At 58.5% G+C, this 24,733-nt stretch overlaps 1 protein-coding gene across 1 annotated transcript; it reads right to left on the bottom strand.

Moving 5' to 3' along the window:
• Positions 1-623: 623 nt before the first annotated feature.
• Positions 624-11,306, bottom strand: SOX10 (SRY-box transcription factor 10). The gene is made up of 4 exons (XM_040233290.1): positions 11,122-11,306; positions 10,086-10,606; positions 5,000-5,268; positions 624-2,553 (listed from the first exon to the last, which is right to left on the bottom strand). The coding sequence occupies exons 2-4, from the start codon at positions 10,517-10,519 to the stop codon at positions 1,850-1,852; spliced, it is 1,407 nt and encodes a 468-aa protein (XP_040089224.1). The 5' UTR covers positions 10,520-10,606; positions 11,122-11,306; the 3' UTR covers positions 624-1,849.
• Between the last annotated feature and the right edge of the window lie 13,427 nt (positions 11,307-24,733).

Here is a 24,733-nt window from a genome sequence, read left to right as displayed (position 1 = left end):
AAGAAATTTCCTGTCTCTGAGGTGGAGGGGCCCCAGGTCCCAGAGTGCAGGTTGGAATTCTGCTGAGCAAAGAGCTTTTGGGGAGGAAACCCCAAGGATTAGATGGTTATTATGTCTGCCATCCTAGTTTATACTTAGACATGGGCAGCTGCTAGATCCTGGTGTGGACCTGTGTGTGTGTGTGTTGCTGGGGGAGGTGGCAAGTGGAAGGCACAGTGAGAGAGTGCCCACTCACTTGTCCTAAAGGACCAGGCCTACTGACTGCAGACAGCAAGACAGACCTGATCTACCTTTCACATACTTGTTCCTTGAAGTCTGCAAGGCCCCTTCTCTGCTGGGCGAGAATGGGCTGCTTGGAAGGCACTCGTGGAGTTCCAGCTGAGCCGGCAAGTGGCCCACCTGCAGTGTGGACATAGCTGGGCTGGGGGCAGAGCTCCGGTCTGAGGCCTCAGTTCTGAGCACCCACTGACCCCACTGTGATGCTGGCTGTCCTGAGCTACTGCACTGGGTGAGATAGGGGACCTTTGGATTATCTGTCCTTTGCATTCTACCCTCTAGCTACTTCCAGAAAGCATTTAAGGAAGCAGAGGTGCAGGGATAAGAGACCAGGTCAGGCCCACCAAGCAGGTAACCGGAACCTTTAATTTTATTATGTGGAATGCTTAATGCAGAGTTAATAGGGGCTGGAGTACCTAGCAGAGGGGAGGGGGGGCAGAGGGAGCTACTGAGATAAATAAGAGGGGGGGCAGTAATGAGTTACATGTGGACTTGGGGGTGGAGGGCTGCAGAATAGGAAAATGGGGGCAGAAGAGAGCTACATACTTTATTCAAATACCACTGGGAGGCAAAGGGCAAAAGGCCAGGGCAGCATGTACATGTCAGGAGTTTACTGTCTTCAGCCTGCTGCCAGCAACCAGGGTGCTGGGCCCTGGGTCTCCCCCTGGAGCCGAGGGTTTGGGCCTGAGCAGCTCTAACTCTCTGGGAAGCCCAAGGAGTTGGGGCTGAGAGCGCAAGGACCACAGAGCCTGGTGAGGTTGGAGGGCAGGGGGCTGGTGGGAGCCGGGAGAAAGGCTCTGTGAATTGTCTCCGAATCCTTTGCTGGGGTCCCGGCCTCCTCACGTCCTGGGTGTGCCTCAAAGTTGGGAGGTTGTCCTGGAGTGGGACCTGGGCCCTTTTGCTCCATTAGACAAAGAACGAGGTTATTGGCATCGAAATGGATCTGAGGGCCTCTGTGCCAAAGCACGGAAGGGTTGAGGAGACTTCCCTCTGAGCTCCCATCCCACCCCCACTCCCTTGAGGCGATTCAGAGCTGTCCTCAGCGCCCCGCACCCAGGGGCAGACGGAGCCCCAGTAGTCCCTGACGCAGGTTTCTGGTTGGCCCTGCTCTTAAGACACGTGGCCTGGGTGCATGGGTTAGGTCAGACCCCCTATTCCTCGCGGAAGAGGAAACACAGGCACAGGAGTGGCTAGGCCTCCGATTCCCATCCGACCGACCCTGGGTGCTTCACCCTCCCAGAGGAGGGTGGGTGGGGTCTGCTCAGATCCTGGGATCGAGGGTCATTCCTGGGGGGGAAGGTACAGCCCCTCATTTTTCAGTTTAGGGGCAACAAGCTACCTCCTTCTCCTCTGCCCAGCCGAGTAGCCCGGGGCTGCGCCTGGGCCAGAGCCTGGGTAGGACGGGGTGGGTCATCAAAGGCAGTGAGCCAGACAGAAGGCCTTCCCCTCAGCTGTCAGCCTCTGCGGCCTCCTCCTCTGCCGCCACCGGGCCTGAGATGGGCGAGGAACAGGGCGCGAGGGCTGGGGGAGGGGGCAGGGCAAGACGGGTGGTGATGGGGGTCGGGGGCCCCCCCTATGGCCGGGACAGCGTCGTATATACCGGCTGCTCCCAGTGTGTGGGGCTGTGGGACTGGGGCCCTGAGGGGCTGGGGTCAGAGATGGCCGTGTAGAGGGGCCGCTGTGAGGGCCCCATGTAGGAGAAGGCCGAGTAGAGGCCGGAGGTCTGGCCCGAGTGGCCGTAATAGGGTCCTGAGGGCTGATGGTCAGAGTAGTCAAACTGGGGGCGGGAGATAGAGGGGAAGGCGGAGCCGTAGTGGGGCAGACTGAGGGAGGTGTAGGCGATCTGCGAGGTGGACGGCTGGTCGGCGTAGTGCGGGGGCCCCTGGGGCCCCGCGGTCTCCGTCTTCACCTGGGCTTTGGCGTCCACGCCAGGTGGCGAGACCGTGGGCAGAGCCACGCCTGGAGGCTTGGAGATCCAGGCAGAGTGTCCGCTGGCCACAGCCAGGGCACTGCCCAGCCCGTAGCCAGCTGCTGAGTAGCTGCCCACGTGGCCCGGGTGCCCGTTGGGCGGCAGGTACTGGTCCAACTCGGCCACGTCGAAGGTCTCCATGTTGGACATTACCTCATGGCTGATCTCGCCGATGTCCACGTTGCCGAAGTCGATGTGAGGCTTCCCGCCCTCCCCCAAGGAGCGCCCATCCCGCTTGGGGTCTGCCTTGCCCGACTGCAGCTCTGTCTTTGGGGTGGTCGGAGGGGTGGGCGGGCCATGGCTCTGGCCTAGAGGGCGAAGGGAGACAGAGACAGAGAGAGAGAGGAAGCAGGAACTAAGGTCAGAGGCTGATGGTTCATTTTTCAGATGCGATGCCTCCGGGAGGCTAAGGACCCATCACAGCTCGGCCTTGTTCGTTTTAACGTGTTTGGGGTGGCCTGCGGTGGCGTTTGGCTATGTAATGATCTTAGGTTGATGTCCAGTCATTTATGAAATTCCTCAGTCCTAGGAATGAGTCTTTTCTCCTACCAGGATAGGACTCCCCTCTCTCGCCCCCGACCCCTCCCGGAGAGGCCTGCTTCATTTTGAGCAAGTTCCATTGTCCCCATTGGAAGGGTCTTCCTCACACCAGCTGAAGTCGGCTGCCCTCCCTGCACTCCTCAGCTATGCAGCCCGATGCAGTCTGGCCTGTAGGCCCCAGCTTGTCCGCTCTCTCTTAAGCACACTCGGCCTCTGCTGGTTGCCCGCCCTGCTCACCTCTCAAGCCCTTATCACTCTGGCTGGCTCGTCTGCACACCACCACCACCTCAGGCCCCAAATGGCGATGCATCATCTCCCGCCCCATCCCTCCACCCAAGGCCGCCTCAAGTGCCCTTTATTCAAGGAAACCTTCCCTCCCACCCTGCACCCCCGACCACGCTCTCAGCTCCCATCACACACTGCGTGGCCCCACTATCCCTCCAGTTGCCTTCTCCCTGCCCATCCAGGAAAGTACTGACGTGAGTGACCTGTGCTACCCGTTCCTTTGTCTGTCCGTCTGCCCCTTCCCAGGTCCATTCAGCAAACACTTAGGGGGCACCGCTAGGCTCCAGGCACGGTTGCCAGGCATAGGGGAATACAAAGAAGTCAAATGGTTCCTGTCTGCACAAGCTCCTGGTCTTGGGGTAGGGGATCCAGGGATGCACCCAGGGCTGGAGGGCAGCATCACAGGTGCTATGGTGAGGGATGGGTGAAGGGCTCAGGAGACCAGTGGAGGATACCGCTTGCCCTGCCCTGGGGATGTGGGGAAGGGCTTGGGGAGGAGGAGTAGCTAGGCTGTTTATGGGGAAGAGAAAGCCAGGCCCACAGTAATAGAGTGAGCTGGCTCTGTACACGATCCAGGGTCTTGTGTGTGTGTACTCCTGAATCTCCAAAGGAGTGTGAGGGAGGGATGGCTGGATGGGGGATCCCGTCGGACAGAGACCGTGTTCATGGTCTAGCAAGCCAGGCGCTCCTTGAGGGCAGGCCTGTGCCTCCTCCATCAGACCAGAGGCAGTGCTGAGTCCTGTGCTGGCCAAAGCGTCTGGACTTTGAGTTTGAATTCTCGCTCTGTCACTTACTGTGTGACCCTGGGCAGACCCCCTATCTTCTCTTATCAGTTTCCTTATCAGTAAAACAGAGATGATACCAAGCAGTTGAGAACACGGCTTCCTTCTGGAGGCTTTCCTTGACCAGAGACTGGCAGCTGGATATTTTTGGAGACTGACTGGGTGGACAGGGGGGTGACTCCTCCCCAGAGGTCATGCTCCCTCTGGGTCTTGCATGGGCTTCACGTGCCCTTGATTCTTCCTGTACTTAATTCATGTGCTTTCATCACTGCTCATCCCTCTATAGAATGTGGGCTCCTGAGGGACCAGGGACCATGGGAGGCGACAGGAGGCTCCAGGGACCCTGGCGTCTCGTTTGGACGCCTGGTGTCTGCTTCCAGGTCTGGCACAAAGGACTTGGAGTGTGTCTTCTGAAGGCAGAGCTCTGCTCACTGACACTGGCCAGGAGCCTGGCCCCAAGCACGGTGTCCTGTAAGCTACAAGCACAAGGGACGTAGCTATGGTGCCAGCAGAGGCCCTGGAGCCCTCATCTACATGACAAGTTACCCTCAGTTTTCTGTAGAGTCTACTCTGTAGCATGGGAGTGATTTGCCACACAGCTGAGGTCTGAGTGCAGGCAGCGGCTGCCTCATCACAGTGTAGATGACTGAGCGAGTTAACACACACAAAGCAAGCAGCGTGGTGCCCGGCACAAGCACTCAGTTACCGTTAGCTGCGCTCATCGCCAACGAGAATGAAACAGGATGCCCTGCGTCTGGCTCCTCCATGCCACGTGCTCAATGTCACATGCCGTGTCTCCCCCGTCAGACTGGGAGGTGGAGGAGAGGCCACGCGCTGTCCTCTGTCTGCCCTCCTGTTTCTCAGAATCGTCCTGTCCCACCTTTCTCTGGTGTAACTGGCCCACTGGCCTCCTTCACCCCAAACCAATGCTCCTCCTAATAGTCCTGACCACAGCCCTCTTGCCCAGCCACCTCCCCTGACCCCTGAACCCCCTCTGAACTGCCACTGGGCCCCTGAAGCCCAGCTGGGCCACAACTCAGCCCAGCCAGCCCTTCCCAGAGCCTCGGGTCTCAAGTCCTCCTCCAGTCTTTGCCTCTCCCCGCTGCCCACAGCCTCCTCCCACCCGAGCTCCCAGCCCCAGGCTCACCCGAAGGGTGCTCAGGGTTTCCGTCTGACATTGGGGAGCCCTCGCCCGGGTGCCGGTGGTCCAGGTGGGCGCTCTTGTAGTGGGCCTGAATGGCGGCCGCGCCGCCCTGCTCAGCCTCCCCGCCTGGGCACTCAGACTCTCCCTGGGCCGCCTTCCCGTTCTTCCGTCTCCGCGGCTGGTACTTGTAATCTGGGTGGTCCTTCTTGTGCTGCATCCGCAGCCGCTCGGCCTCCTCAATGAAGGGGCGCTTGTCACTCTCATTCAGCAGCCTGGGGTGGGGTGGTTGGGGTGGGGGAGACAGCAGAAGGGCCACCGTGAGCGCCTGCCCTGGAAGAAACGAGGCTTGGGGGCTGGGGGAGCCTGGCGGGCAGGGTCCCGGGTGGGAGTCGTGCTGCCTGGCCTAGGGACTGGAGGATGTGAGCCCAAGGCACCACAGCCTCCGAGGGCAGCCATCCCTGCCCCCAAACCTCTCGGGCTGGGGTGTGAGAGAAGAACCAGCCTGCCGCTCCAGGCAGCCCCTGCGGTTGGGGTTAGGCTAGAGCTTACAATAGAGCTTCCTTCAGTTTGAAAAGTGAAAGTGAAGTCGCTTAGTGTGTCCGACTCTTTGCGACCCCACGGGCTGTAGCCTACCAGGTTCCTCCGTCCACGGGATTTTCCAGGCAAGAATACTGGAGTGGGTTGCCATTTCCTTCTCCAGGAGATCTTCTCCACCCAGGGATTGAACCTGGGTCTCCCACATTGCAGGCAGACGCTTTGCCGTCTGAGCCACCAAAAACTCTTTCTTCAAAGCTGTCTGCAAGTGGAGCTGGCTGCCTTGTTAGGGGGTGAGCTCCCTGGGACTGGAGATGTGCAAACAGGAGCAGCACGGTGAGGGGAAAGAGCCCAGTGTCTGCTACTTCCTAGCTGTGTGACCGTGGGAGAGTCACTTCTCTGAGCTTTAGTTTCTTCACCTATAGAACAAGGGTAACACCTACTTCCAGGCGTGGGAGTGGCCAAGATAATGGCTGTGAAGCCCTGTGCGTGGGGCCTGGGACTGGGGATTGGGGGGTGGGGGCAGCACCCAGAGAAACAGGTGCGGTTCTAACGCCGCCTGCGAGGTGGTGGGCAAGAGGGCCTGCAGTGGAACCCCTCGACTCTGGAGTCATTTTTGTGAATTCCAGCATGGTGGGGCCGAGGTAGGCAGGATGCGTGTGCCCCTCACTATGCACGGACCCCCACCTCAAGGGGCGATCGTATCTCCTTGTTGAGGGAGTGCAAGAAGGTAAAGGAAGCTCCTATCTTCCAAGACCCTGGATGGGGGCATTCAGACCCTCTTCCCAGTCTGAGCCCAGCCAGTGGAACGCAGACCCTGCAGACTGTACGCCCACCCACCTGACTCCAGCCAGGGCTGGGGCCGCAGGGAAGCTCAGGGCTGGGCTACCCCTGGTGAGGAAGGCAGGAAGGATGCTTTGAAGAGGGGCTCAGGGGGAAGATTCCCAGATCCCCAGACTTAAGGGACTCTCCAGAAGCAGCTCTGTCCTTTAGCCCAAAGGGCCTCTCTCTCCAGCTGCCCCCTATACCCCCCTCCCCCGTGGGCGCCCTCTTCACCCAGTCAGGAGAAGGCGGGGCCCTCCCTGCCCAGGATGGGAGGGGGTGGTCATACCAGGCACCTCCTAGCAGGCAGCGGCATTCCTCTCCAGCTTAGCCTGCTCGGCTGCCCTCCCCCCGGGCCGTGGCCCAGCCCAGCCCAGCCCAGCTCTCTCCAAGGGCCCCTCTAGCTGAGTGATGGGATGGGGACCGCAGACCATCAGGGGCTGGGAGTGGGATGCAGCCCTTCTCACCCTAGCTGCACCCTCTCCCCCCGCCCCCAGCCAGCCTAGGGTAGGTGGGGCAGGCCCAAAGGTGGGTGCCTGGTGAGGAGAGGAGGTGGCACGTGGGGGTGCCTCAACCAGCCATGGCCCCAGCACATAGGCTCCTAGGATAGCAGGGGACCCTGCACTCCCTCTCCCACCTCAAACCTTCTCTGTGCCCTCTGCCCACTGGCAACCGGATGTGAATCCGCAAGAAAATGGCAGGGGGCACGGAGTGTGAGCGGGGGCACAGGCTAGAAGAGAGGGGAGACTCCAACTTGCACCCATCGGCACCTCCCAGTGCTAGTTCCCACCAGCACCCTAACTTGGAGAGAAACCTACCTGGGGGTGGGGGTGGGGTCTGCCAGCCCAACCCCAGTCCTAACTTGAGCCCAACGCCAACCTTACCCCCAAACCCAACCCCAGCCTCGCCCAGACCTTCAGCTTCAGCTCTGTTAAGGCTCTTAAATCCGTCCTCCCCCACCACAGAAACCCAATCCCAAATTTCATCTTGACTCCAGCGCTAGCCCTCGCTCACCACAGCTCTAACTACAACCCTTGTTTGCTTTTCACCTCTGGGTCCAAGGTCTGAAACGGAGAGGGAATGGGTGGGCTGACTCCCCACCCGAACTGAAATCCCCAACTGGCAGGGGCAGGGGGGCTTCCACGCTAGGACACACTGGTTCTGCTCCCCCTGCTCCCGTGGGCGCTCACCTAAGGGTCCTGGGAGGTTCCAGCCTGTGACCCCACCTTTCCTGTCTCTTGGCTCTAATTATCCTCCCCAGGAGGGTCAATCAATACACCGAACCCCCAGCACGATGAGCTCAACATCTAACAGGCCTTTCCTGGGAGGGCACTGAAGGTTAGCAGTTGGCACACTCCCCTAGCCACTTGCGAGCCAGGGCCTGGACGCTGGTGTGTCTGACTGACCCCCTTCCAGCGTCCCACACAATCTGCCTGTCTTTCTCTTTTCAGGTATAGGGCCTCTGATTGCCAGTTCTGCCCAGCTAGCCATCCCCTTTCTTGATAGCCTGAGATTCATGAGACGGTGGAGGGGCGGGGCGCGCAGATTTCAGGAGAAGCCCCTGGAGAGGTGGGCTAGCTTAACGAAGTCCAGAGGTTTCCGGGGTCCCCACCCAGGATCCAAGCAGCCCACTCCCTGTTGGCATAGCCTTTGATCCTTGTCACTGTCTGGTCACCCTCCCACTGCTGGGGTGGGTCCTGAGTAAGCAGTGCCTGCTTTCCTGGTTGCCCCCCAACCCACACTCAGGTTGGCCCCTGTGCACACAGCCTGAGGTGAGGGGTGGTCAGGAACAAGTCCCTCTGAGGGAGCCCAACGTGGGGTTCTGGGCTGGGGGAGCAGGGACAGACAGGGACAACGGAGGGTCCAACCTTAAATCCTTGGCAACAGCGTGGGGGAGAGGTGGGAGGGGGGCGGTCCATTCTTGCTTTGATGCTCTTACTGGGCTTACACTGTGGTCTGCTCATGGTCCCCAGGGCCTGTTCTGTCTGCCTGTCTGCCTCCCTCCTGGTTGTCTGTCTCTCCCTTGCTCGTCTCTGTCCCATGGCACCAAGGGTCCTGGCTTGGGCTGAACCCTGCCATGATGTGGATGGACCTTGGGCAGAGGAGCTGGCTTTGACCTCTGATCCTGGGAAAGGCTAGACCCTCTGAGTCAACGCAGCAGTTTGACCACTGAGCCCAGGGCCTGCTGGGGTGAACCGAGTGTTGAGCGGGGAGGGGAAGAAGCACCAGGCCTTTAGCAAACACATGGCCAGGGCCAGGCCCAGGGGGCTGGATGCGAATTCCTCTTGGTCTCTTGGGGGCTTTCCTGCTCCTTCCACCACCTTAAGCCTTTGGCCTTCTAGGCCAAGCTCCAGTGTGTTGGGGCTGGCAAGGGGAGGGGTGGCGGGCTCCCCTGACACTTTCTGCAGCTCGGATGCTCCTCATTCCTGCTCTCCTCTGCCCTCACCGCACAACCTCCAGATTGTGTCTTAGAGGGGAGGGTGACCCACTTCTGTCACCGAGGATGGTGTGTGGGAAGACCACTGGCTGAAGCGTCAGGAGACCTGGTTCTGGCCCTGGCTCTACCACCAGCTGTTACATGGCTTGGGTGGGCCCTCTGCCTTCCTGGGCCTATCTCATGGACAGTCTGGCGGGGAACCAGGTAACCTCTGCAGACTCTCACCTTCTGGAGCCCCTGTTCTCTTTCTGAGCTGCCCAGGACTTCTTGGGGAGGGGGCGGTGGCATTGCCCTGGTCAACAAGGTATTCAAAAGGGAGCAGCCTAAACCCCAGGCCAGAGGTGAGGCCGACTTCCTTCTCAGGGGCATGTTTTTCCCCCAAAGTCTGAGCTGCTCCCAGAGAACCTGGGACTCTGAGGGACTCTGGGTAGGAAAGGGGCCAGCCTTTGCTCCTGGCCAGGGCTGTCAGCTCCAGGGCTGGAGGGGTAGGAGGTTACTCAATCCTGGGTGGGGCCCTGGAAAGGAAGATGGCGCCTGGACTGGGAGAGGGAGGGAGGGGAAGAGACCAGCCTGGCAGCTCTGGGACCCGGTGGGAGGGGGAGTCTCCTCTCCATGGGTCCCCTTTCCTGGGGAGATGAAGAAGTCCTGGGTCTGAAAGATCTCAGAAGGGTGCAGAGGAGGAGGCTGGGGTAGGACAGGGGCCTGCAGCGGTCGGCTTGGCCTCCATCCCTCACCCTTTCAAAGACCTGGACCTGAATTCCTTGTCTGCCCCCATCTCAGCCTTGCAGTTCTCCACTGCCTGCCTCAGTTTCCCTGCCTCTCCAGCCAGGCTTTCAGTTCTTTCCCAGACGTTTCCCTCGCATCCCCCTTGACCCCGGGGCAGTGGCACCCTTGAGTGGCACCTGCGGAAATGGGGTTAGTGGACGACTATGGTGTGGATGCCTCCACCAGCCTTCCCTCCTTTCCACCTTCACTCTCGCCCACCCGGCCCAGAAGCCCAGGCCCCAGCTTCTGCCACCGGCAGAATTCCATCCGCGAGGGGGCGCCTTCCAGCCCAGTGCCCCGGCTGGGGAGCGGGGCCTAGGCCGCTGGAGACCAGCGCGAGCGCAACCCCAAGGGGGTACTGGGGGAAGGGCGGGCCCGATGCCCTCAGCTGGCCATCCAGTCCCATCAAGGAGACGGCTGCCCCAGGAGAAGGGCCCAGGCCGTGAGCGCCTCTCCCCATTCCACCCGCGGGTAGAGGGCCCGGGTAGAGGGCCCGGCGGGAGCTCCCCGGAGGCGGGTCGGGGCGCTCACCTCCAGAGCTTGCCCAGCGTCTTGCTGAGCTCGGCGTTGTGTAGGTGCGGATACTGGTCGGCCAGCTTCCTGCGCGCCGCCTGCGCCCACACCATGAAGGCGTTCATGGGCCGCTTGACGTGCGGCTTGCTCTTGCTGGCGCCGTTGACGCGCACCGGCATGGGCACCAGAGTCCAGTCGTAGCCGCTGAGCACCTGGCTGACGGCCTCGCGGATGCACACGGGGAATTTGTCATCGTCCGCCTCGCCGTCCTGCTGTTCCTTCTTGACCTTGCCCAGCTCCCCGGGCCCCGGGCTAGCTCGCAGGCCCGAGCTGCCGCCGCCGCCGCCGCCGTCGGGCCCCAGCGAGGGCGCGCTCCCCGGGGACAGGCAGCGCGGCTCCTCGGAGCCCACGGGGCTCAGCTCCACCTCGGACAGGTCCTGCTCCTCTGCCATGTCGCCCCCGGCCGCCGCCGCCGCCGCCGCCTCGGCCGCCTCCCCGGGGCCCGCCGCCGGGGTTCTGGCGAAGAGTCCAACGCTCACCTGGACGGTGGGAAGGAGGGCGTGATGGGCGGCGTGCGCGCAGCCCCGACGGCGGCCCGGCACGCGACTCAGGCACAGTCCCAAGGTGGGGCCGGCAGGCTGCCCCTAAACCCACCGCAGCCCCGTGGGCCTCCGCACATGCCAGACCGGGGCTCGGCCTCTTAGCTCCCGCCTCCGTGTCCTACCCCCACCTGGTCCCAACCGCCTTTTGCTGTGGGTGGGTTCGGGTTTGTTTTTTTTTTTTTTCTTTTTTTTAAAAACCTCCTCTTGGGTGGAGGTTTGTTGATGGAAAGGAAGAAAAACGGACTCTTTCTTCTGCTCTAATCCTGGCTCCTGGAATTTCCCACCTTTTCGCTCACCTTTCCTTCTTCCCTTCCGCCTGCCCCCGACGGGGGGACTAGAAGAGGAACTGGGCTGGGGGCGCGCGGGGGTCAGCTTCTCTCCGCCCCACGCCCGACCGCAGGGTCTCAGGCCTGGGCCCCGGGAAGGGAGGAGCGGGCTGCGCACTCACTCACCTCCTCGGACCTCTCCTCCAGTCTAGGGCTCGTCCTGAGGAAGTGGAAAACCGTGTCCCAAGGTGTGCGGTCCAGCTCGGGGGCTGGGGGTGGGGGACGCTGGTGGGCTGGTTGGGAGGGGCTGGGGGCCCCCGAGCCTCAGGCCACGGGCCTTGTCAGGACGGAGCCCGAATCCTCACCACCAACCACCCTGGCCGGACAGCCTGAGACTGACTGAGCGCTGAGCTGCTGCCGAGGGCTGGGGAAGGAAGGAGGGGGGAGAGGGGAAGGGGGAGGGGAGGGAGGGGAGGGCAGAAGGTGGAGCCTCCAGCGCTTTCCTTCATCCCCAACACTCTGGGCTCCTCCGCCAGCCCCCCCACCCCCCACCCCAGCTCCCTGCGCTGCTGGCTGCCCCCAGGCCCATCCTGGGAAGGTGTAGGAGTGGGGGTGGTCAGGCCAGGAAAGCCAGTGGAGGCAGGTGGGCAGGGTCACAACGTGTCCCTTGGGGGGAAATTGGGCCCACCTGGGACCCCCAACCTCTGTCTCAGGTGTCGGAATGGGCAGCTGGCAGAGGAGAAGGCAGGTGACCGTTCTGTCACATGGGGGGTGGCACTGGCCGGTGTTGCTTCACTTAAGACCTCTTACTGCGTGCCAGCCTGTCTCACCCCGCCTCCTACCCTCCACCCAGCTGTCCTCTTTCTCAGACAGCAGGAGAGGAAGATAACAGGTCCATACCTGGTGAAGCGGGGTGCAGCTGGATACCCCCTGCCCAGTACAGATGCCCCGGCTTCACCCCCAGTCTCCTCTCACCGGACACCCAGCACCGCAAGGCCTGGCTTGGCTCAAGAGAGACAGACTAAATTGTGCAGGAGCCTGGGCCCGCGCTGGGCTGGGGTCCTCTTCAAGCAGATCTGAAAAGCTTCTGGGGCCCCATTTCCTGGGACCCAACTCCCTCCACCCTGGTAGGGGGAATCCCAGTCCTGGTTGTCAAGACACCCCCCACTCCCCCACCGGGAGAAAGGGTGAGGAGTCGTCTTCCTCTCCGCCCACTTCTCCACTCAACCCCACTCCCCCAGCAGGGTGACTCCTTCATTTTTTTTGTCCTGCCCATCATCTAAGGCTTTCACAGGCCTCTAAGACCACAGCCCCTCTCTCGTCTCTAAAGGTGGGTGCTGAGGCAGAGGTGTGGGTATGTGAGGAGGACAGATGGAGCCGGGGCCGCGATGATGACCATGGATGGTTCTGAGCTCCTCAGCGGCTGGGCGAGGCCCCGGGCCCAGCCCAAGGGAGTCGCGTCTGGAGCGGGGCTGGAAAGGGGGTCCAGGCAAGGCCTTGTGCTTGGGAAAGGCCAAGGGGGTTGGAGGGGGTGGGTAGTGGGACACAATGAGGTAGTCACACGAGGCGAAGGCATGTTGGGGGTGGGGGGAGCGGACACTGGAACACACACACACACACACACACGCTCGCACACACAACCAGCCAGACAATCGGGCCAGTGTGTCTCGGGCCTCGGAGCCCAGTGAATTAGGAGTTTGATAAGGGTTTTCTCTTTCTCTCGCTCGCCGGCCTTGGACAATCTCCCCCCAGTTTTCCTCGACGCCACCCCCGGCGCTGCCAACCCTCCTCCCCCCGCCTCCCTTCTCTTCCCTGTGCCCAGACTCTTGTTCGGGGCCTTGAAACAGTGAGCTGTCTTTGTTCGAAATACAGGTGAACGGCAATCATGTGATTAACACACACACACATAAAAAGCTTTTTAACAGCGCCCGCCTGGCCTCAGAGCCGCCCAGAGAGGAGCCGCCCTGGACGGACAGAGGGACGGAGGGACGAGCATCCCGTTGGTCGTGTCCGGCTGCCCGCGGCAGTCTCCGACACCCGCTGCGGCCCGTCCGCCGCCCGCTTGCCTGGCATCCCTCGATCCCGGTGGGTCCCTGCTCACCCTTCCAGCCCTTGGTTCCTCCTCTTGAGGAGGTGTGGTGTCTGTGGCATCCCTGACTCGGCCTGAGACCCCCCCTGGGGCGGGGAGGGGTAGTTACAGAGGGTAAGAAGCCAGGTGTGGGGTCCCACGACTCCCCTTTTGACTGCCTGCCTCCTCCCTTACCGCTCCCCCCTCCTTGGCCCAGCTGTGCCAGGATGGGGGTGGGGGTGGCGGTGGGCGCTCTGGGTCTGCAGAGAAGCCAGGCTGGACAGAAGAGTCTTCTCTCTTCCCCTCCCTCTGTCTCTGTCTCTCCCTCTCTTCCTGTTTCCAAGTGCTATGCTGGGCTCTCTGCTGAGAGGTGCTGGGTGAGGAAGGTGGGCCTGCAGGGGTGCGGGGCAGGGGGGCGAGTGCTGTCAGATGCCCAGGGCTGTGGATGGGGGTGCAGACTGTGCTGGGAACACACTGCCCGCCATGCTGGCAAGTCTTGATCTCCTCCATCTGTTCCAGGTCCCTGGGGCCCAGCTTTCTCCAGCAGGGAAGGTTCATCCCTGGAGAGCAGGGGGTTTGGAGATGGGGAGGGTTCCTGGAGGAGGACGACGAGGACACGGGGCCTCTGTCCTTGGCAGAACCGGCCTGGTGGCCAGCGCCCCGTTCTGCTCTTTTCTCTGCTGGAGATGGGAGGGGTCCTTGCCCTCTCATTCCTGACCCTCCCCCAGGAATGCTGGTGACCCCTTACCACACCCCACCCCCCAATCCCACGTATACCCATCCTGGGAGAGGTGTGGTGCTGGGGAACTCTGGAGCCTTTTCTCTTTCCCCAGAAGGGAGGGTATAATGGTAAGGTTCAGGCTGGCTTCCCTGGGCGGAGGCCTTTAAGGACCGGCAGGGTTTTTCTGGGATCCAACCTGGGTTCTGTGGAGCTGGTCCCAGATTTATTCCTGAGATGGGCCCCTGAGAGGAAGAGAGCAAATGAAATTCTGTCCATCAGATGTAAAGCCCACTGATGACTCTGCCTGGTGGAGCTGCTTTGGGTTGGCCGTGACCCTTAACCCTTTAGCTCCCGAGTCCTCTTCTGGGGGCACTGGTCCAGCTTTGTGGAAGGTCCCAGTCCCTCATCTGTCCCCTGGGGCATTGGTTACATCCCCCCACCTGCCTCCCAGATCCCCAGGTGAGATGTGATGGGGAAATCTGCTGTTCAGCTGAGCCAGGGCCAAGCAGCAAGGTCCTTCAGCACCTCCAGGCACCATGAGGATGAGACCCGCATGGTTCAGCTTGTCCTCTCACTCCTTCCTCAGGCCTGTGCCCTGCTCCCACTTTCTGACCAGCTCCCAGCAATCACCTCGAGCATTGCTTCTAAATTTTGCTGCACTTTTAGGGTCACTGTGGCGTCTTAAAGAAACACTGAAGCCTGGGTCCCCTACAGACTGGCTAATTCTGAATTTCTGGGCATGGGGTTCAGAAGTGTTTGCTTTTTGCAGCGCCCTGGAAGCCCTTGCTCTCCCTGACTGGGGTTTTTGGAACCCTGAGGCTGTGGTGACCCCCTTCAGAACCCAAAATCTCCCCAGAGAAGGGAGGGGGCTGGGCTCTGGACCTCTGAGCTGGAGGCCAGAGCTGCAGTGACCCTGGGGTGTTTGGGGAGCTGTGGGGTGTGGTGGGGGAGGGGCTGTGCTTGGGAAGGGGAAAGGCTGAGGGGCACATGTCAGGGTCAAGGGTACAATACTCACAGACAGAAGCTTAGTCTGGGAGAGTGTTTGGTGGGGAGGGAGGCGGGCGGTGGGAGGTCCCTTACCTCTGGTCAGACATGTTCTTCCAGGGTTCGGGTACAGTGGAAAGAGCACTGGTCTTGGAGTCAGGAAACCCTGCCACTCGTGTCATATGGCCTTGGGCAGATTATGCTGTTAACCTCTCACACTTGGTTTCTGCTTGTATAAGATGTTGAGCATTTTATATATCACTATATCCCAAGTGGATGGGAGAATTAAATAAGAATACACAGGCACAGAACTTTTTGACTAGGTTAAATGTTCATTAAAAAATTTTTTTTCTTCCAGTTTTACTGAAATCTAATTGACATACAGCACTGTATAAGTTTAAGGTGTATAGCATAATGATTTGACTTACATACATCAGGAAATGATTATTACAGTTGAGCTTTATGAATATTCATCATCTTTTAAGATACAAAATTAAATGAATAGAAAAAGTGTTAAAAAAAAAAAAAAGAGTATGCAAGGAATTCCCTGGCGGGCCAGTGGTTAGAACGTGGCTATTTCACTGTCGAAGTCTTGGGTTCAAACCCTGTTTGAGGAACTAAGATTCCACAAGTCACGCTGCGCGGCCAAAATAAAAAACAAACAAAAAGAATACACACACTCTGAATGTTTGGTGCAGAGTTGTTGTTGAGTCGCTGAGTCGTGTCCGACTCTTTGCGACCCATGAACGCCTGGCTTCCCTGTCCATCACCATCTCCTAGAGCTTGCTCAAACTCATGTCCATCAAGTTGGTGATGCCATCCAAGTATCTCATCCTCTGTCATCCCCTTCTCCTGCTTTCAATCTTTCCCACCATCAGGGTCTTTTCCAATGAGTCAGCTCTTCACATCAGGTGACCAAAGTATTGGAGCTTCAGCTTCAGCATCCGTCCTTCCAATGAATATTCAGGGTTGATTTCCTTTAGGATTGGCTGATTTGATCTCCTTGCTGTCCAAGGTGCAGAGTAAGTGCTCAATAAATGATAACTAGAAAAAATAAGTTTAGAGACAGGGAGGTGGGGGTGCTGTTGACTTCAGTTCAGGTGCCCAGGTGTTTACAGAGCAGCGACCGCAGATTAGAGTCAGGAGTTTGTAATCTGTCTGTTGAATCCCAGAGTCAGACCAGAGCGGTGTGACAAGTGCTTCATGGGTGGGCCTCCCCTGCCGGTGGCCCCTCGACAGTGAAGACCACACTTCCAGAGCCCCCTGGGCCGGCCCCACCATGGACACCCCTGTCCTGGGAGCCTCAACAGCTCTCCCTACTCAGGTGCCGTCCTTATTCTCCTTCTAGGAAGGAAACTGAGGCTCAAAGACGTTCAGTGATGAGCCCGAGCTCACACAGCTAATGATGGAAGGGCCCGGCCTGGTACCCATAGTTTCCCCCCTTGCCCAGCCTCTGACCACTCTGCTCTGCCACCGCCAGACCCCAGGCATAGCTTCCTGCCACCTACACCCCCCACCCCTCCCTGAGGCCTTTGCACTGGCTCTGTGCTTTCCCTCCCCTTCGTCGCTGCTGGCAGCCCAGCTCAGAGGCCCTCTCTTTGGGACACGCCTCGCTTGGAATTCTTTTCCGGTATTCCTTTCCCCGTGGAGGAGAGGGTGATGGCTCCGTAGCTGCCTCACCCCCTCACTGCACAGCCTGGCATCCAGGCCGATCTCCACCTCCTCCTGGGAGGGCCCCCTGAGGGCAGGGACATGCCTTCCTCTTGGTCTCAGCTCCTCCAGGCTCCAGCATAACTTCAGGGAATCTTCCCTGAGTGGACGTGTCACCCGAGTTGAGAGAAAAAGATGGGGAAGGCTGGGGTGGACCGGAGCGGCTTCCTGGAGGTGGAAGCCTGAGCATGGGTGGGGGTGGCGGAGGGGAGGACGGCATTCCAAGCCTGTCTTGACAAGGGTTCTCGCTGGCCCTTGTTTTTGGTCCAAGCTGAGGGTCACGGACCTGGGCCAGGAAGGCAGCTCCTGGGGCTTGTGTCCTTCTTGCCCTCCCAAGCCCGCCCACTCCGGGAACAAGGAAGCTGGGGCCAGTGCCCAGGGCTGCCTCGGGGCAGTTGGCCTCTGCCCTCTTCTTAGAAGCCCTCAGAGCTGCTCGTTCCTGTCATCTAAGCCCAGCTGCCAGAAAGCCCTTCCTGGTGTCTCCCTGAACCTCTCACGCTGTGGTGAACTTTTGTGAACGTACCCTCTGTGCAGGGCGCTAGGCCAGGAGCTGGGGTAGGGAGGTGGTGGTGGAGGCCAGACCTGGCTTTGAGGAGCTCAGAGTTTGATGAGAGACCTGCAGAGAAACCCGGAATCCTGGCATGGCCGAGGTCCTCCACGGCCAAGCGGGGGTGGGGCAGTCAAATCCCAGAGGGCTGTGGGGCACAGGGTTGCCTCAGCCACTTTCTACCTTCTCTAGGCCTCAGTTTCCCCACCTATAGAATGTGGGGGCAGCTAGCTTATCTCCAAGGCCATTTCCAGATTCAGTAGCCCATGAATTATATTTCAAAACCAGAGGCCAATGCCTGACCCAGCGTTTCCAAGGTGGTGCTTCAGGGCGCTCCGTGTTCCTCAGGCATTGATCAGCTTCTCTTGAAAAGACAAGTTTTGTGGGCAACTGAGTTTGGGAAACACTGCTTTCCACTTTTTCTTTGTAGAGAGGCAGGGCCTTTGAGGGTGTGAAGAGCTCTAACTGCTATAATGAAGAGATGGAACTTTTAAAATACTTACCCCAACTCCTCTTCCTCCTCACCTTTCTCCTTGCGGATGAGATGGAGATTGATTCGTTCATTCATTCTCCTGAGTCCTTTCCTCTGACTCTGGGCCTTTTCTCTCTCCCTTCCTTTCTCTTAAGAGTCAAGAAGAAGGTGCAGGTACCCCCGTGAGGAGCCTGGGCACCCCTTAGGGCACAGTCCTCAATCCCACAGAGCTCCACCACCCCCTGTCTCCCTGCCCCTGCACTCGACCTAAGCTGCAGCTCTATCTACTCTCCGCTCCCTCGCCGTCCCCCGTGTGACCTGAACCCAGCAGGCCAAGTCCTCCCCACAGAGCACCTTGCCTGTTGGCCAAGGCCTGGAGCCTCCCCTGGGTCCTGCCTTGGTCACCTTGCCAGCAGGACATCGTCCCGGCGGGGTGTAGACCTGTGGGCTGAGGCTTTCTCACCTTCCTCCAGGATGCCTGGTGCACAGAGGTGCAGAGTGATGCAAGTGATGATGTAATGAACAGACACGGGGGCACTGGTGTGGTGCTGCTCTTGAGTCAGGCAGCTGTGAGTTCAAATCCTGCCCCTCCCTGCCCCCACTTACTAGCGGTGTGTCCTTGGCAAATGACTTAATGTCTCGAATCTGTTTCCTTCCAGGTCAGGGTGAGGATTAAACCAGTTAATGTATGTAAACATTTAGGACAGTGCCTGGCACATGACGGGGCTCAGTAAACGGCCGCTATTGTTATCAGCATCTCGGGCTCTGCCTCAGAAGGTGGCTGTCGGTTGACCTTGGGTTTGACAGGAGTCACCGCTTCTTGTCCTGCCCAAGTGCAGTTGTCTGATGTCCTCCCATCGGCAGGACCGTCATCCCATTGAACAAAAGCAGAAAGGGAAGTGGTTGGCCTAGATCACAGGACTATTTGGTCTTGGAACCTGACCGCTTGGTCAGGACTTTTGGCCCCAGGATTCCCGAGGACCCACCCTCTGCTGTCGGTGGGTTGATAAAGTGGGGTGAGTGCTCAGCTTGTGTTCAGGGAGCTTGTGAACAAGCTGGGAGTTGTTCACTCGTGCAGACTTTCCCACACACCTCTTAGAAGATGTGGTGCAGGTTTGCGTGAGGCTGAAGAGAGTGGTGACGATGGAGAAAAGAAAGGATGGGGGCGGGGGTTGCCGAGGGTGGCCTTATTACGTGGGACCCTTGGTGTTGTCCCTGGAGGGGGCTGATGCTCTGGACAGCTTGAGGGGAGGGACTTATCCAGGTTTCCCAGTTTAGGAGGTGACTGGAATAACTAGGTCTTCCCATTCTGGAGTCCCTGTCGTTCTACTCTGTCATCTAGGAAATTTCCCAGGTCCAAGGCTGTGGCTGCCAAAGAGCAGAGGACTGGACTGGGTGTGAATGGCGCCAGATGCCCATTGGAGGTTTGTGCTGTGAGTGTATCTCTCATCTGGCGAGTTTATCTCTGGCCCCTGAAAGTGAAAATGGATGAACCAGCGGGATTTTCGTGTTCATGTGTGCGCTCTAAGGGGCCTCCCCATGATAAGATTGCCTTCCTATCATGCCTTCTTTGTTGATGTCACTTTATAACGAGAAATGGAGCTGAGTGATGATGATCGTGAGCGTGCGTGTGGGCTTAGCCGCTCAGTTGCGTCCAACTCCTTGCGACCGTATGGACTGTAGCCCGCCAGGCTCCTCTGTCCGTGGGATTTCCCAGCCAAGAATACTGGAGTGGGTTGCCACTTCCTAACCAGGGGATCTTCTTGACCCAGGGATCGAACCCGCGTCTCCTGGGTCTCCTGAATTGCAGGTGAATTCTTTACTGCTGAGCCACCAGGAAAGCCCAATAAGATTGAGACTCAGAACCAAAGAGACCGGAGTTCAAATCCACTGCTAACCAGCTGTGGGATCAGGCCAGTCACATTATCTTCCTGTGCCTCAATTTGTACTTCTGTAAACCGGGGCATCTTCCCAACTCTGGGATCGAACCCAGGTCTCCTGCATTGCAGGCAGATTCTTTACCATGTGAGCCACCAGGGAAGCTCCAAATGAGTGTAGCACTACCTGCCTCATGGGAATGCAAAAACGAGAGTGACGAGGACTGGCAGGTGTCTCGCACAGCGCCTGGGAACCGAGGCAGGCGTGGGCATTGCCTTCTCTGGTCCTATCTCCACTGTCAGTTGATGTCCAGACGTTTCACAGTCATGCTGGGTGGAATAATGCCTTGCATATAATGCACCGAGGAAAATCTCTTCCCTTCCTAGGGTCAAGAGTTGCACTTAGTGCAATAAGAGCAAAGGACTTGGCACAGCCCTGGGGTGCATTGATTCAAGCAGGAAGTATAATATATCCTTACGGCTGCCAGGCATGGGGATTTTGTATCCAGGTGGCAGGCTGAGAAGTCAGACTTTGAAAGTCTCCTGCTTGGGGCTAGAACCCTGAGCAGAAGTCTTAGTACCTCAGCACCTTTAGCAGGGGCTGTGGGAGAAGCTGCTCCCAACTCCACCCTGGTCTCGACTCTTGCTGTGTGACCTGGGGCAAGTCAGTCTCCCTCTCTGGGCTCTCTCATGACCTCATCTGTCCAGTGAGAGAGCTGACCTCTAAGATCTCGGGGGCGACTTTCAGATTTACATTCAGGGATATAGGGGTTGTATAGGAAAATGCCCACATCCGTTTTTTTTTTTTTTTCTCTCTGAGGCAGCTGCTAAGGGCTGGGCATGTGAGCACACAGAGGGTGCTCAGAGTGTGCTAGTTGAATCTCATTGACCAGAGAGAGAATCTACGGAGAGCCTTGCCCTGCTTCTCCTTTCCCCAGAGAACTGGTCCACTGGACTAGTCATAGCATCCTGTTAGCCCTTTGTGGGCAGGACCCATGGGTCACTCTCCACAGTCAGCAGTTTGTTCATTTGTTCCTCTTAATTTTTTAAAAAAATTTTTGAGGAATCCTAATTTACTTGTTTTTCTTTTATGACTAATGGTTTAAAAAAATATTTATTTTAATGTATTTATTAGGCTGTGCTGGGTCTTAGTTTCAGCCCTTGGGATCTTCAGTTGTAGCATTCAAATCCTTATCTGCAGCATGTGGGATCTAGTTCCTGGATCAAGGATCGAACCTGGGCCCCCAGCTTTGGGAGTGTGGAGTCTTAGCCACCAGACCACCAGGGAAGTCCCTCACTCATTTGTTCTAAAACACACGAATGCTGCAGACACACATGCACGTAGGGAAATAAAATCTTAGATTACAGACAGATCAAATGAGTATTTTCTTCTCATGGCTCTGAGAAAATCCCAAATCTTTAGCCCGGTCCAGCATGACCTGCCCCACTCTCGCCCCGAGACTCCAGCCAGAGTGTCCCTCCTCTGCTTTCCTCGACGCAGGCCTCCAAGTCCCCACAAATGCTCTTCCTTCACTGCACTCACTCCCACTGGCACCTTGTTGGTTCCTTCTTTGGGCTCAAGCGAAAGTCGCAGAGTCCCCGCCCCGATCCTCCAGGGTCCGCTGTTCTCTCTGACAACCTCTCGGCCTTTTCCTTTATACTACTCACGACAACGTATGATTATATATTTATTGTGGGATTAGTCATTCTTTTTTTTTTTTTGTCTGCCCTTTGTGGCTTGTGGGATTTTTAGTTCCCCGACCAGGGATCGAACCTGGGCCCTCTGCAGTGAGAGCAAGGAGCCCTAACCACCAGATCTCCAGAAAATCCCTGGTATTGTTTCTCCTCCCACAAGGATGTCAGCTTCACGAACCTCTGGGGATCAGCTGAGTGCCAGGCACGCCAGAGGTGCCTGATGAATGAATGAATGAACACACACAGCCTCATGGAGAAGACGGGAAGTGGGGAGGATTAGAGGAGAGGAGGGAGGCCAAGGATCAGAGCAGGAGCCCTGCCCAGGGTCTCTCAAGCGATGTAAGCATGTGTCTTGATTCCCGTCCAGTGTTCTTCCTCTTTTCAGAATGCAGGGCACCGGGAGGGATAGGCTGGGTAGTCTAGACACCTATCTATCAGGGAAAGATCTATCAGAGATAGACTATCAGGGACAGTCGGACACCAAGCCCCTGAGGAACTAGGGAAGGGGAGGAGGGAACGGGGCATCTGAGCCAGCTCCCCTGCCAGCTCCACCCCTTCCCCCAGCAGGCAGGAAGGACAGGGCAGCTCTGTCAGCTTCAGACACCACCGCCCCAGGGGACCCAGCCCTGAGCCCAAGGAGGCTGAGGGAAAAAACCAGGGGTGTGTGTGTGTGCGCGGGGGGACAGGAAGCCCCGGGTCTTCCCCTCCTCCCTCCTGCCCCACCCTCCACCCCCATCTCTGGCTGGAGCTGGCAGCCCCAGGCCTTGGCACTAGGGGGATGGGGGTGGGGAAATGGGGGAGAGAAACCCCATTCTGGCCCAAAGCCTTCCTTCCCCCTCCCCATTTGATTTCTGGCTCTTCGACTGCCCCGGCTGCCCCTGGAGAGCTGGATCCGGGGCCCTGAGAGTAGAGGGACAGAGGGAAAGGGAGACGGCACTGCCCGCTTTAAGCCCTTCCTGTGTGCCTGGCATCATGTGGATCACCCTCCAGCCCCTGGGCTGGGACCTGAGAGGCCTCACTGTGAGGCCCGGCTCTGCAGGGAACTGTGGTGTGACCTTGGGTGGGGCACAGCCCAGCTCTGACCACCAGCCTCACCCACATCTGTCAGTGTGGCCCAAAGCTCATCAGCAAGCTTGTTCTAAATACTGATTCCCAGGTCCTAATTTGAGCCATAGATTTGGGTGGGATTTCTTTTTCAAAGCTCCACTGTGATTATGCTGCAGCTGGTGGGCGAACTATTAGAATAGAGGGTCTCAGAGGCCCCCATTCTCAGCCTCAAAGCTCCTGCCTCTTGGGACTTCCATGGTGCCCTCCTCCCTGCTGTGTCCTCAGCAGGCATGGCTTGGGCCCTTGGAAGCCAAGGGCTGAGTCCTCCTGTGTGGCGCTGGAGCGCTGGAGCACTGGAGGTGTGCAGGCTACGGCAGCCCGAGGGGGCTTCGTGGGCCTGGGGGAAACGCAGAGGAGCCTGGGAGGGGCCTGAGCAGTGCAGCCAGGGCAGCCCATCTCCCCACTCCCCAGCCCCCTGTTTCCTCCTGACCTTCACTTTTCCCCTTTTCCTCTTCTGTTACTGCCTCATTCACGGCCCTATTTTTCTGTCTGCCTGGATTTCCTTCTCTCCCTCCATTCATTTCAGTTCAGTTCAGTCACTCAGTCGTGTCTGACTCCTTGTGACCTGATGGACTGCAGCACGCCAGGCCTCCCTGTCCATCACCAACTCCCGGAGTTCACTCAAACTCATGTCCATTGAGTAGGTGATGCCATCCAACCATCTCATCCTCTGTCGTCCCCTTCTCCTGCCTTCAGTCTTTCCCAGCATCAGGGTCTTTTCCAAGGAGTCAGTTCTTTGCATCAGGTGGCCAAAGTATTGGAGCTTCAGCTTCAGCATCAGTCCTTCCAATGAATATTCAGGTCTGATTTCCTTTAGGATGGACTGGTTGGATTTCGTAGCTGTCCAAGGGACTCTCCAGAGTCTTCTCCAGCACCACAGTCTGCCTGGATTTCCTTGTCTTCCTCCATTACTTCCAGTGTTTCCTCTTTCCATCTGCAGGCCCCTCTCTGGGAGGCTCCATCGTTTTGACCCCAAAGGTGGTGGTTGTGTCTCAGTGTCCTTGCCTTTCTGGCTCTCTCCGCCCCGCTGGCATCTTGTCTGTCCTCAGCTGGACGGCTCTCTCTCTCCAGCACCTGGCCCTGCTCTCAGGCACTCATCTTCTCTCTGTTTCTCCTCTTTCCCCACCATCCCTCACCTGCTCTGTCCCTGTGTACCAGGAGGTGTGTGTGTGTGGGGGGGGTGGGTAGGGGGTTGCTGCCAAGGGGTGGAGGGTCCTGGGAAAATGAGAAAGATGGGGAGAAGTGACTTAGAGAGGCTGAGATTTGTACAGAGCAGCTCTTGAGGCTGAGGGTGCAGGGCCTCCTGTCCCAACCTTCAGGGTCCTCCCCACCTGGCTCCACGCCACCTCACCCGGTCCACCGCCATGCCCTGGGCCCCTTGCTGCTCACTCAGGTCTGTGCTAGGACTGTCTCCCTCTTGTTTCCAGAGTCACCGCTGCTGCCTCTAGGGCCCTTCTCCCTTGCCCCCACCGCACTGAGTCTGGGAGGTGGACTGGCAGGAGATGGGGCTGGAGGATGAGTTGATGAGTTCGGGCCTTCCTGGGGCCGTCCTCATTGAGTCAGACCCAAGGATTTGCACCTGATCCTGGGGCAGGAGGCAAAGGTTGCAGATACTGTTGGCAGAGCTGGTGTTTGGATCCCTTCGTGTGTTAGTTTTCCAGCGCCCAGAGAGTCAAGCTGATTTGCTCAAGGTCACGCAGCAGGCCCATGGAATTGGGACAGCAGCAGTGGGATGGTGGAAGGTAGAAATGGAGGGGAATGGGGAAGGGAACAGTGTCTTGGTCCAGAAGCCAGGGACTTGGGGACAAGGCTGTGCCATGGACTTGCAGAGGATGGGACCATTCTCTCCTCCCTCTGGGCCTTAGTTTCCCCATTGGAGCAGTGAGGGCTGGCCTCGATGGCTGGCGCAATATCTCCACTCTCATGTCTAAACTGGTAGGGGTGAGGGTAGGGTAGGAACAGGGAAGGAAGAGATGGTGGGTTTTGACTCAACAGACCAGTTCCTCCCTGTCCTCCAGGCTTGGAGGATCAAAAGAGGCCACGGGCACCTCTTGTCTCTCCTCAGTGACCTGCCAGGACAGGTGGCGTCTGGGCTCCAGTCCTGTTAACCCCCTCGAGGCCGGGGCGGGGCCAAGGGCACATGCCTTCCAGCTGCCCCTTGAAGGAGCCTCTCTGGGGACCAAGATGTCAGTCTGGCCCCAGGGTGGAGGCCGTAGACCCTGGACCTCCCACACTTCGGTGGAAAGGCCTTCTGGCCACCAGGGTCTGGCAAGAGCCCTCAGGCGAGGGGCTGGGGTCAAGCTCCTCCGGGAAGGCTGAGGTGGCCCTGCTCTCCCATCGTGGGGATGTCTTTCCAGGAGCTGTGAGCTGTTTCTTGTTTCTCTTTGACACCCTTTCTACACCCCACCCCCTGCTGGCCCCCTGGCCCTGGGTGCGGGGACATGCAGAGGAGCAGCCAGGAGAAGGGTTAAGTCAGAGACTCTTGGGATGGCTTTGGCCACGGCTATTCCTCTGGGAGAGGAGAACAAGGGGCCCATTCTGTGTGTGGGAATTAATAGCAAAGAGTCATCTGGGGTGTCATTCAAGCCCTGATCGGCTCCCAGAGGAATGCAAGGGA

This window comes from Oryx dammah, unplaced genomic scaffold (assembly GCF_014754425.2).
Source record: "Oryx dammah isolate SB20612 unplaced genomic scaffold, SCBI_Odam_1.1 HiC_scaffold_29, whole genome shotgun sequence".
Lineage (NCBI taxonomy): Eukaryota > Metazoa > Chordata > Mammalia > Artiodactyla > Bovidae > Oryx > Oryx dammah.
This window is presented reverse-complemented; position numbering and strand designations above follow the sequence as displayed.